At 44.3% G+C, this 12351-nt stretch overlaps 1 protein-coding gene across 3 annotated transcripts in view; it reads right to left on the reverse strand.

Moving 5' to 3' along the window:
• Window positions 1-2488: 2488 nt before the first annotated feature.
• The window catches only part of zc3h7ba (zinc finger CCCH-type containing 7Ba), a 36800-nt gene continuing 26937 nt past the window's right edge, over window positions 2489-12351 (reverse strand). For all 3 annotated transcript variants that reach the window (XM_060904381.1, XM_060904382.1, XM_060904380.1), the window contains exons 21-23: window positions 12161-12294; window positions 8016-8185; window positions 2489-7179 (exon numbers count right to left, since the gene is read on the reverse strand). In XM_060904381.1, the coding sequence (XP_060760364.1) occupies window positions 6999-7179; window positions 8016-8185; window positions 12161-12294 (485 nt within the window). In that variant the 3' untranslated portion in view covers window positions 2489-6998. The remainder of the gene's footprint in view (window positions 7180-8015; window positions 8186-12160; window positions 12295-12351) is intronic.

Below are 12351 nucleotides of genomic sequence, written 5' to 3' on the forward strand. Positions count from 1 at the left end.
TCTCTCATCAGTCAGTCACCAGCAGACCCCGCCCACCTCATTAATATTCATGTACACCAACACCACTCTTGGTGCCTTTTTATAATATAATTAGACTTACAGAACCCAGATTCACTTGTATGATTCCGTCAACTGCGTCATGAATATTCAAATAGATGCAGGAGGTGCCCGCCCATCAGTCCCGTGTGTAATTAATAATGACAGATGAAGTAAATAAAAGAGATCAAATGAACTGACTCATGAAAAGGGGACTGGAGGGTGAACACATCTGTAACCTGTACACATCTGTAAGCTGTAACACTGAGTTGAGCTCCAGGGGGCAGTAAGTGATTAGATTAGATTAGATTAGATTAGATTAGATTAGATTAGATTAGATAGAACTTTATTGATCCCTTTGGGAGGGTTCCCTCAGGGAAATTAAGATTCCAGCAGCATCATTACAGGATAAACAGAGAAAATAAATAGAGAAAAACTTCTAGATAAACTAAAATTAAGTATTTACATATACAAATATAAAAAAGAATAAGATATGGGGAAGAGAGGACAGGGGAGGGAGAGGAGGAAAAAAGGGAAGGGGAGGCAGCAGGAGAGGTATTGCACATTATATTGCACATTGTCCGGTATGGTTTATTGTCAGGCTAGGCTACTGCTCCTTCCCATCCTCTGTCCTCCTGTTCCCCCTCCTCCCCCCCAGAGAGGAGTTGTACAGTCTGATGGCGTGAGGGACAAAGGAGTTTTTGAGTCTGTTCGTCCTGCACTTGGGAAGGAGCATTCTGTCACTGAACAGGCTCCTCTGGTTGCTGATGACGGTGTGCAGAGGGTGACTGGCATCGTCCATGATGTTCAGTAGTTTGTCCATAGTCCTCTTCTCTGCCACCGTCACCAGAGAGTCCAGCTTCATGCCGAGCACAGAGCCGGCCCGCCTGATCAGTTTGTCCAGCCTGGATGTAAGACAGGACACTGGCGACCACAGACTGATAGAACATCCACAGGAGTTTCCTGCAGATGTTAAAGGGCCGCAGCCTCCTAAGGAAGTAGAGCCTGCTCTGTCCCTTCCTGTAGAAGTGATGATTAGAAGGAGAATCAGTGGCGTGATGAAGCAGAGTTGCTGTTACTGATTCTTCTCCTGTGACAGAATCTTTTATTCCTCATTTATTTCTCCTTGACACTGGAGACTCCTTCCAAAAATTGTTTTTGTTTGAAAAGCCCGGTTTCTATAGAAACTTTGTGTACTAGGTTTAACTTTTACTTCTTTAATCTGTCCATCCTTCAATCTCATCCATTGCTACTTACAGTAACATCAGTCTTTAATTTTACATCCACCTAGCCATCCATCCGTCCACACATCTATCTGCCTATCCATTCATCTACCCACCTATGCACCCATCTAGCCATCCATCTGCTCATCCGTCTGTCCGCCTATCCATTTATTATACCCACCTGTGCCCATCCAGCCATCTGTCCACACATCTATCTGCCTATCCATTCATCTACCCACCTATGCACCCATCTAGCCATCCATCTGCTCATCCGTCTGTCCGCCTATCCATTTATTATACCCACCTGTGCCCATCCAGCCATCTGTCCACACATCTATCTGCCTATCCATTCATCTACCCACCTATGCACCCATCCATCCATGGCAACTTAAAGCTAGATGGCCTTTCGATTTCATAAAATGGATGAAATTTAGTTCTGTCTGAAATGTGGTCGTTGTGATATCTGTTTATTTCTGTAATATCTCAAAATATCAGGCCATTCTGTGGCTGGGAAGTTATTTAATTTGAGGGGATTAAAGCAAATAATGTGCATGAAATCATGCAGTCAAGCAGACAGAGGAAGTCCGTGTGCGCATGCGCAGGTTTACCTTCTTCTTCATCCACAGTGTTGCATTACTGCCATCTACAGGTTTCCCTTTGAGCGTGCACTGACAGTTCCATCATTCCGTCGCTAAACGAACAGCTGATCACACCGAGGTGCTCGCCGAGCGCCCATATTTATTAGTTTGGTCCTGCGTTTCCTTTCCTTCGTATAGAACATAACGTCTTTTCTTCTCATTACTGTAGTCGGTCTTTCATGTTTCATTCACACACTCACGTCCTCCATTTTTCTCTCCTGTTTCAAATTTGTATCCCACAATGCCTTGCGTGAACAGGGAAAGCCCACCACGTCATGTGATGCATGACGTAGTGTCTTGAATCGGGTCATGATGAAGCAGGAAAAAATAGTGGAGAATTTAGGGCCACGTGGAGATAAATTCATTAATTGTTCTGTTTTAAAAAGAATCTAATAAAATTTCAGGTCTGTGATTCAAATTCAGGAGCTTTCAGTCACTAAACAAAAATAATTGGGTATCGGGGAAAATCCTTTTTATGACCTACACTTGAAAAATCTGAAAGGCAGTACAGCTTTAACATCTTTTATTTTACATCTACCTCTCCATCCATCCATGGCATAAATAAATATAAATACTTTGAAGGACAGTCTATTCTTTTATAAAAAATATTTATTGGCATATTATTTGGTCCATTGCTTGTGGTGGTTTACATGAAACAATTACACAGTAAACAGCAATTAAGAAAAATAAAGAGAATTGATAAAAGAAAAGAAAATCCTCAAGCCATCGACAGGAGTTCCAGATGTAGACGCGTTAAAAGCTGTGCTGTGGGAGGAGACCTCAGTACAGCGGTGCTTTCACACCAGAGACTACAGCATGGTTATAAATCACAGATCACTCAGACACAATGGACAGTGAGAGCACTTCCTGTGTGAAGAAACTCCTTCCTGTGATCAAGACAAACGAAACCTTTAATCTACATTAAACTGCCATTTTATCAGCTCCAAATATTATACAGGTCACTCTGCAAGTGTAAAATTAATGAGCGTAGCCCGTCTCAGTCGCTACAAAGTATTGGCACCCCAGACACTGTCACTGTGATATAAAACTGAATTTAAACTTTAAAAAAAAAAAAAACACAGTATAAAATGTGGCATTGTGACTTTTGTAACATGGCCTTTCTTTCAAAAAAAAAAAATTGTCAATTCCTCAGATGTGTAAGCAAAAACAGCTTTTACTGAGAAACCACAAAAAAAAAAAAAAAAAGACGGCACTGGAGACTCCTTCCAAAAGCGTTCAAAAGTAAAATAAATGTATCCTTTCAGAAAACTTCACATCAATGATTACACTTATTTTAAACTCTGTTAACATGAAATACATTGTTACTATAGAAACGAGGACGTATTAGAACAAGAACTGCGATTTGAAGCTGCACCTTCGGATCAAACAGAACCCAGAATTCAGAGAAATATTCCACATGTATGCCTGTATATGACCTTTTTATTTGATTTGATTTCATTTTCTCGTTTGTTTGGCAGATAATTCATCCTAGAACGGAAATCCATCTCCTAAGGGGCGAGTACAAATGTCTAGAAATGATTTTGATCTTACATTTATTTCGAATAATCTCGTGACCTTTATATTCATATTTATTATGTGATTTTTTTTTTTTTTAATCTTCTCACTTGCAGGAATGAACAGAAGAGTTCCCGTCTGACTGAAACACAGTGCCGCCTCCTCAGGGAAAGATGTAGTAAAACTTTTAATCTCATGATATCGTGACAGAGGAAATGGGAAATCGGCACGTCTAGTCCACGGATACTACACGCTCGTCTCAAGCCACTACACAAGATCTGTTGGGTCTTTGTAGACAAGGGAGAGAGAGAGAGGGAAAAAAAACAAAAATAAACAACCCCACCCCACAACAGCGTCATTATCCTCGGCTTTAACGAGCTTCCCTCCGGAGAACAGTCAGACTGCGACGGAACAAAGAAGCGTATTGAACAATTTTCAAGCGAGGAACGGAAGACTCGAACCAACAAATAAAACAACATCCGACAGTTGCGTGTCAAATATCCACAGGAAGTTGAAAACGTCTTACGTCCCAAGTGAGGATGTTTAAAAAGGACCTCACGTTCTTCAGACGAATTCTGTTGAAAACTAACGCACTTTGGTTAACTGTGAACGATGAGAATTTGCTCCTTGGACCCCCGGGTGAGGTTCATCGTGATCTCAAGGCACTGGGATGGGCGCTGAAGGCACGCGGATGCCCGAGTGCAGAAGCGACATCATTAACGTATACAACTTGTACAATCTGCACTGGTCATGGTGTGAGAGATCGAGAAATAAATGCACTCACGTGGAAATCCTGAGATGTTTCACATCGTCCTGCTAGTTGGTTTTATTTCATCTCTCGAGGTTCACGTACTGTAGCTAACGAGAGGCTATAGCTAGCACTTTAGCATCACATCACAAGTTATCGCCAATATGAGGACACAAAACGGGAGACGAGTCTGTATTTAGTTGCGAGTTAAACACTTGGGGGAGGGGAGGGGTGTTGTTACAGGAAAATAATCAACAACTGAGTTGATCATTTCTGAAGTGTTTTATTCGTCTTATACTAGAGCAATTTGTCTAGGATTATAACGTTTACTTACTATTTAAAAAAAAAAAAAAAACACACGACATGTCCAAGTTTTATCTGTGTGGAACACCGTTATCACTTACGTTAGAGCAGCTATAAAACACAAAACCAGCACTGGAGACTGCTTCCATAAGTTACATAAATAAAAATAACGTCCTCGCAGAAAACTTCAACGTCTCAACAATCACACCGTTCCATCAACGTGCGTGTCTGTAGCGTCTTCTAGGTTACTATAGAAACGATGGCGTATCAGAACGAGAACGAGCGCATTAAGACAAACCTGCGATGTCAGAGCTGTCGTTACAGAAAACGTAAACACCTTCTGACCAATCAGAACGGAGACGGTGACGCGTGCGAGACACAAAGAACTTGCGAAACCGTTAGCTACAGCTACACGAGTCCATTCGGTTCTTCACCACGTGACCTTCATAAGGCTGCGTCCGTAGTCAGACGTCAGTGTGGGTTACTGTCTGTATTACTCAGGCACTTCATGGTCCTGCTGGATTTGGTTCGACTTTGAGAAGAAGAGCGAGATCACAATTTGGGCTCTGAGAATAAACAGCTCCGGGACGATACGACATGAACACGGAGGAGGGGAAAACCCTAAACATCTGGCTCCTCTCCTTCTGAGCGCTACACTACAGCGAGGAGCTTCTGTGTGTTTGGGTTTGGAGACGATGCGTCTCTTCTAACGAGCTTATCAGCGAGGACACGCCGTCCTCCAGGTTCTCCTGCGTGTCGAAAAGACGGCCTTCTGGAATTCCTTCAGCACTCACGCACATCACTCAGGGTTCAAAAACCTGGTTCCCCTTCGTCCATGTTGCCTTTCAGACGTTACTCAAACACACACACACTTATTTAAGATGTCGATTACTCAGGAAAAAGCCCCCCTCCCCTCCCCCCGAACCTTTTTCCCCTCCCTATGCTCCTCAAATCCCACAAATGAAGGATTCTCCGTCTTTTCTCCTGCTACAATTAATGAAATCTTAGCCGATAAAGAAATCCTGAATAAAGGAAAAGGTTTGTAATATTTTCTTCTCATTATAAGTGATTATTAATTATTATTATTATACAACAAATATAAAAGCTTGAAGTCTTCATGTCATGCTGAACAATCTTAATGATCGACGGTGAATTTGCCTCCAGTCACCATATTCTCTCGTGGTGCAAAATAAACGCCGCAGCCTCCATCAGCACACGGATTTATTTATTTTAATAATCGAGCTAGGTGTAAATTCTTGGTTTTGTATTAGACAAATCAGGCGCGAGTTCACGCCACTCGGATTAAATTAAGCCCCACTGGAAACGGCTACACGAACTCCGATGAGCCGAGAACGCCAGGTTGGAGATTTACACTGCTTAAAAAAAAAAAAAATCACGACGCAGTTTCATCCCAGCCCAAAAACGAGCTCGCCATCATAACCAAACGGCGCTTGAGGTCTGCTTTATGGGTTTAAACACAGCTAGCGGTTCCAGGTGTGAAACCCGGCGTCCATGTTGGATTGTATTTTGTGCTCCGAGCTCCTCCCCTTCTGTTCTGGTGCTGCATGATGTGCAGAAAAAAAGTGCCCAGCTTTCATCATCGTATATTTATTTGTATTCCTGAGTGTGAACACACACTACACAGAGAGAGATCAAGTATGATTTGAGACGCAGCCCTCATCCTCGTCCTCATGATGTAGTTTAATCCCAGGTTTTTTTCCTTTTAATCTAATAAACAATCGGAGGACTGAGACGGTTTGTACAGATCGACGCGCCTTCATTCGGACGTTCTCTCACTTGGTTGTTGTCGACTCTAAAGCGCCTTTTGTGCTAATCGACGCGGGGAAAACACGAGTAACTTTCTATAGATTACACGCAACTCAATGGTGCCGATGGATAAGAAAATAAATCAGCAAGTTTTGTTTTCCTTTCTCGGTAAACTGTATTTTGCCGCAGATTAGAAAAATACAATCACTATAGGAAGTAGTAAAAAGGTAGGCTTTTGAGTTTAGGCTCAGCGAAGCGTTAGGATCAGCTGTAAACTAAAAAATAATAATAATAATTAAAAAAAACCACCAGTATGATCATAAAACTCATCATTTCTGTTAGTCTGATCGTCGTATTGCGTTGTACTGTAATAAAAGCGAGAGAATGTGCAGTTTGTGTGTTAATCAGCTCGTTAGAGTAAGTTATACACCACGTTATAAACGACAGAACTGGTCCCGAGCAGCGGTGCTGGCTGGCGCTTTAAACTGGGCAGTGCACAGACGTGACGCTGGGGTTAAACGAGGCTGAAAGGACGCTCGTGTCCGGATTAAAAGGTGCCTAAAGTAAGGGAACTCTGTACAGAGGCACTTGACTGATCGTGACCCTGCGCTGGAGCTCGCCGTCTCAGACTGGGCTGGAAGGAAAGTGGGAATATATTTAAAACTAAAATACAACAATTAAAAATAAATCAAAACGGGTCAGTTAAAGAGAACGCATGCATGGCACTTCAGTGTGTGGCGGCTCACGCGCGCGCGCGTGTGTGGTTTCTCAGTCCAGCAGGAGGAAGTTGTACTTCCCGAAATCGTAGTCGTTCGGGGCGATGAGCATGTCGGCACGGGCTCTCTCCAGCCTCTTGCGCAGGAAGTCCCGCCTCTCACGCCACTCCTGGAGCTCCTCCTGGCTGTGGGCGTAGTCGCAGCTCACACCCTCGGTACAGCCGCTCTCCAACCTGGGGGGAGGGGGGGGACCACATTATTCCCACTGTACAAGCACTCCATCACAACAAGCACTTTTTTTAAATCAGCACCTGAGGCTATATCACGGCAAAAACATTTTTGCAGATATTACAATTATTTTATAAAATAAATACAATTACATAAAAACATAAAAGAATAACTAAACGAGCTTCTTGAAAGCCATGTGACAGAAATGACCTTCTTAAAATCATCCATGGTATTCTGCGAGTAAAAAAGAAAAGTTCTCTCGTGGCGTAAAACCTGTGTGTGTGCGCGTACACATCGGTCTTTGAGCTGCCAGACTCTCTGAAAGCTCAGAGGACAGGAAGTGGGAGAATTAACGATATGAATCGCACTTTAGATTCAGACTGCGTACGTAATCCATCCTGTGTTCCAGTGAAGCCTTTCTAACTCCACCCCGCCGTCCAGAGCGGATCTGAATCGCAGCGTTTCTCTCCGTCAGCCGTTTGCTTTGTTCGCCAAGGTTTCACCAATAACTCCGCCTCTTGGGCGTGTCCATCATCTCATCTGTTCTTCTGCAGCGTCAGTCCGAGTCATCGCAAGAACAATCAACTGCTGAAATCCAGTCTGAACCCGCTGATCTCACTAAATCAGACCCTGTCCCAGTGGGCGTGGCCTAATATTTTAATAAGCATGCTTGATTTGCATACCTTCATCCTGTCAAGATACCCATTTTTTAAATTTATTTTCAGGACTCACTGTGGTTCCTGGGACACTGAGGCACCGTGGACTGGGTGTGTGCGCGCACACACACACACACACACACACACACCCAGAGGGCAATTCAGCGTAACTAATGCACATGTACCTGGGGCAGAGGGAGAAGTAGGGTCCGGGGAAGCGGTGGATCCAAGTGAGACTCTCCTCCTCGCCCGCTCCGCTCAGCACGTGCCCTTTGTGCCTCTCGGATGAGATGTGCTGCTGCCACTGACGCTCGCTGTTACTGTGCTTCCCACACAGGCGGCAGTGGAAACCATCCTAACACACACACACACACACACACACACTCTCTCTCAACACCTCCAGCCAACAAACAGCCTGTCGAACGTTACCATGGTTACACGTACCCTTGTCACAGTGTGCGTTTTTAATAATTAATAATCACCCTGACTCTTCTTTCTGCAATTCCTCATCCTCCTCTCTTTCTGTGCATTTCCAGAACATTCTCTCTCTCGGTTGACCAAATAACGTTTAAGTAACATTTGAGAATTCACCCAAGCTGCTTTCAGACAGTGGAGCGATACAGCGCTCACCGTTAACACCGAGTTTACAGGAATAAACCAAGCTGCTAACGAGGGAGCGAGTTTACAGCAGAGTGTCAGGGCTGTCTGAGGTTTAATAATACAGCGCTGTGAGACGGGGATCTATTCTGAGTTTAAAGCTGGAAATTTATGAGGAAAAAACAAACAAACAAAAAAAACCCCTTGGACGTTCTCAGAGATGAGAAAAAGGTCACAAACGTATGAAAGCAGGGTTTTGCGTTTTTTTTTTTCAGTCAAGGAACCGGATCAGGTCACTTTGTAAGGAGGATCAACATCACGGCTGAGCCGAGAGCTACAGGAAATACAGGCTGTCCTCCTCGACTGCGCCAGATGGAGAGAAGGAAAGACAGGGGGAGAGAGGAAAAAGAGAGAGGACGAAAGAGACAGGCGGGGGGGGGGGAGAAAGAGGAAAAGAGATGGGAGAAAGAAAAAGAACAAAAAGTAAGAGGGGGAAAGTGAGAGTAAGAGATTAACTACATTTCCCAGAATGCACTGCAGCCAGGAAGCACGCGAGTCGTCCCCCCTCCCCCCCCCCCCCAAAATGATATTTTTTATCCTTGAAATTTCTGCAAGTTTTTTTTCCCTCTTCACAAATTTATGACTTTATACTTTCGGAGAATATCAGAGTTTTTTTTTCTCGTAAATGTACAACTTTAACCTCTCAGAATACTATCCTTCAGCTCAGCGCTGTTGTTATTTCCCCCCCCCCCCAAGGGCCCTAAATACACTCCCCGGCCACTTCATTAGGAACCCCCATCCATCCACCTGCTGTTCTGTTTGATGCCGTTCTCTAATCAGCCGATCGCTTGATGCATCAAATCACGCAAATCAAGAGCTTCAGTTCAAGGAAAAGGCAACTTTTGTACAAAATCACCACAAATAGATAGATAAATATATAAAGTAATCGATCATGGAATTTATAGAGAAAGAACAGACCGCATAACAGTATCGTTTAACTTTTAATAATATGGGCTTGCACTGAGCTCAGCGAAGATGCGTTCCGCCATATTGATCTACTGCGTGACGTCATGCGGCCCACCACTGAAAAGAACTCTTCAGTGCTTCATGGTAATAAGGTAAACAACCAGTACAATCACTTCTTCAAAGTTTCACCAAATGGTTTTATTTATGCAACTTAAAGCTCATAATACTGTACAACTTTGGTTGAGTAAAAACACGGAGCAAAAACATGGCTGAATCCTAAATAACTCCTATTTGGATTTGTCCTACCAAGCCTACTGCGCATGCGCGAAGCGGCTCGGTTTTCCCTTTCGGGCGCTCTCGTTTTCTGTTAGAATTTGGTAAAGAAAAAAATAAATAAATATTATTTACCAGCTTACCGGGTCCATGAACATAAATCTGACAGCTGACAAGGTCGGGATATAAACGAATGGAATACAAGCCACCCGCCGGGACTCCTAATCACAGTGATCTGCTTGTAAACACTGTTTTCATGGGCCCAGTGACGTCACAGATCAGAGGGAGGCGCATTAACGAAAGATTCTGATTGGTTTATAGTTGCCCACAATCTCAAAATGGCTGACTCCTCCAACTTCGGCTCCTCTGTGTCAATTCATGATTTCAAAGTTAAAAATATTTTTTCATGTTCGATATATAATGGGGGTGGCACGGTGGTGTAGTGGTTAGCGCTGTCGCCTCACAGCAAGAAGGTCCGGGTTCGAGCCCCGTGGCCGGCGAGGGCCTTTCTGTGCGGAGTTTGCATGTTCTCCCCGTGTCCGCGTGGGTTTCCTCCGGGTGCTCCGGTTTCCCCCACAGTCCAAAGACATGCAGGTTAGGTTAACTGGTGACTCTAAATTGAGCGTAGGTGTGAATGTGAGTGTGAATGGTTGTCTATGTGTCAGCCCTGTGATGACCTGGCGACTTGTCCAGGGTGTACCCCGCCTTTCGCCCGTAGTCAGCTGGGATAGGCTCCAGCTTGCCTGCGACCCTGTAGAAGGATAAAGCGGCTACAGATAATGAGATGAGATGAGATATATAATGGAAATAATTAACGGAATTGATTACGTATATGTTTTTCTCCTATTACACACACTGTACAAAAGTTGCCTTTTCCTTTAATGTTCACAATGTTCAAACAGAAGGGGAGGGTGTGACTTTCTTTCACTGTGGTATGGGTGTTGGTTTGAGTATTTCAGAACCTGCTGATCTCCTTCCTGGGGTTCACACACACACACACACACACACACACACACACACACACACAACAGTCTCTAGAGTTTACACAGAATGGTGCAGAAAACAAAAAACACCGAGTGAGTGAGCGAACGAGAGTTCTGTGGGCAGAAAGTAAACAATAGGAAAGCTCAGAGGAAAATGGCCAGATTGGTTCAGGAAGGATATAATAAATCACTTTTTACAACCATGGTGAGCAGAAAAGCATCTCAGCATGCAACAGCACAAAACACCACCACATCGGGTTCCACTCCTACAGCCAAGAAAAAGTTCCTATTGAAGTGGGTTTTGGATTAAATAACTAAACGTAACACGCGACACGCTCACTGTAGGTATTTTCTGTCCGATCTGGATCATGAGGGATCTAAGGCTACGTTCACACTGCAGGCTGAAGTGACTCAAATCCGATCTTTTCGCCCATATGTGACCTGTATCCGATCTTTTATTGACAATATGAACGACACAGATCCGATTTTTTCAAATCCGACCCAGGCCGTTTGGATATGTGGTCCTAATTCCGATTCCTATCCGCTCTTTTCATATGCGACTTCAGTCTGAACCGCCAGGTCGCATTCATCCGACTTACACGTCATCAACAAGCTACAAACGTCACTATTCTGCGCTGAAGTAGGCGGCGGGTCTCTCAAAAAAAAAGTTACAACAACATGGCGCATAATCACGGGCGCAGATAGAGGGTGGGACGGGTGGGATTCGTCCCACCCAGATTTAAATTCACTTTGTTCGGTCCCCCCCACTTATAGGGAGGAAAAAACGTCTATGCTGTCTTTCTTTGCATAAGGCAAACCTCATGGAAAAATCAAAAGACTAATTACCATTCGGTTTATTGAGGTGCACAGCAGTGTATACATAGTTGCAACAACTCACATAAAACAAAGACTGATATTCGGTTGGTTGAGCTGCGCAGACTGCACAGGTTGCGAGCTCGAGCTTGGTTGCTATGGTAACCCACAACAAGTTTGACAGGCATATCGGGGTTGGGGTTGGTTTGCTGGCAGCTTTGTCCCCCCCCAGTTTTTTGTCCCTCCCAGTTCAAAAAACGTATCTGCGCCCCTGCGCATGACATCAATGCGAGGGACGCTTCGGGCTGTGAAGGTTCTGAATCTTCTCAATGGAAGGACGCAGAGGTTAGGGAGCTGATTTCCATTTGGGGGGATGCAGCTATTCAAACTAGATTGGATGGGTCATACCGCAACCGGGCGGTTTTACTTCCGTAAACACTGGCCATGCTCACTGCGTGTGACGTCGTCGTATCCTGCAATGCGCATGCGGAACACTTTTAGGTCACTTTTCGTTCATACTGAGGATCACATACAAGTCGCATATATTTGTTAATGTGAACGACCTCACAAAAAAATCGGAATTGAGCATTAAGCCTTGCAGTGTGAACGTAGCGTAAAACACAAAGTCTGTGTGGTTTTAGAACCTGCGTGTGGGTGTGGAACCGTCTCAAGTCGTAAAGTTTCACGAACGAACTCACAGTGGTGTCTGCGAAGTCCGTCGGCATGGCGATCTGCTTCTCCTCTGATAACTGGGACGCTGACGCTCCGTCGGGCCGCTTGTTCTGATTGGCCGTCACCGACCACACATCGTAGACCTGCTGCAGGTCCCGCACTACAACACACACACACAGCGGTTTATCCGCCTGACTGCTTTCTCCAGTTATACAAT

This window comes from Neoarius graeffei, chromosome 22 (genome assembly GCF_027579695.1).
Source record: "Neoarius graeffei isolate fNeoGra1 chromosome 22, fNeoGra1.pri, whole genome shotgun sequence".
In the NCBI taxonomy this organism is placed as follows: domain Eukaryota; kingdom Metazoa; phylum Chordata; class Actinopteri; order Siluriformes; family Ariidae; genus Neoarius; species Neoarius graeffei.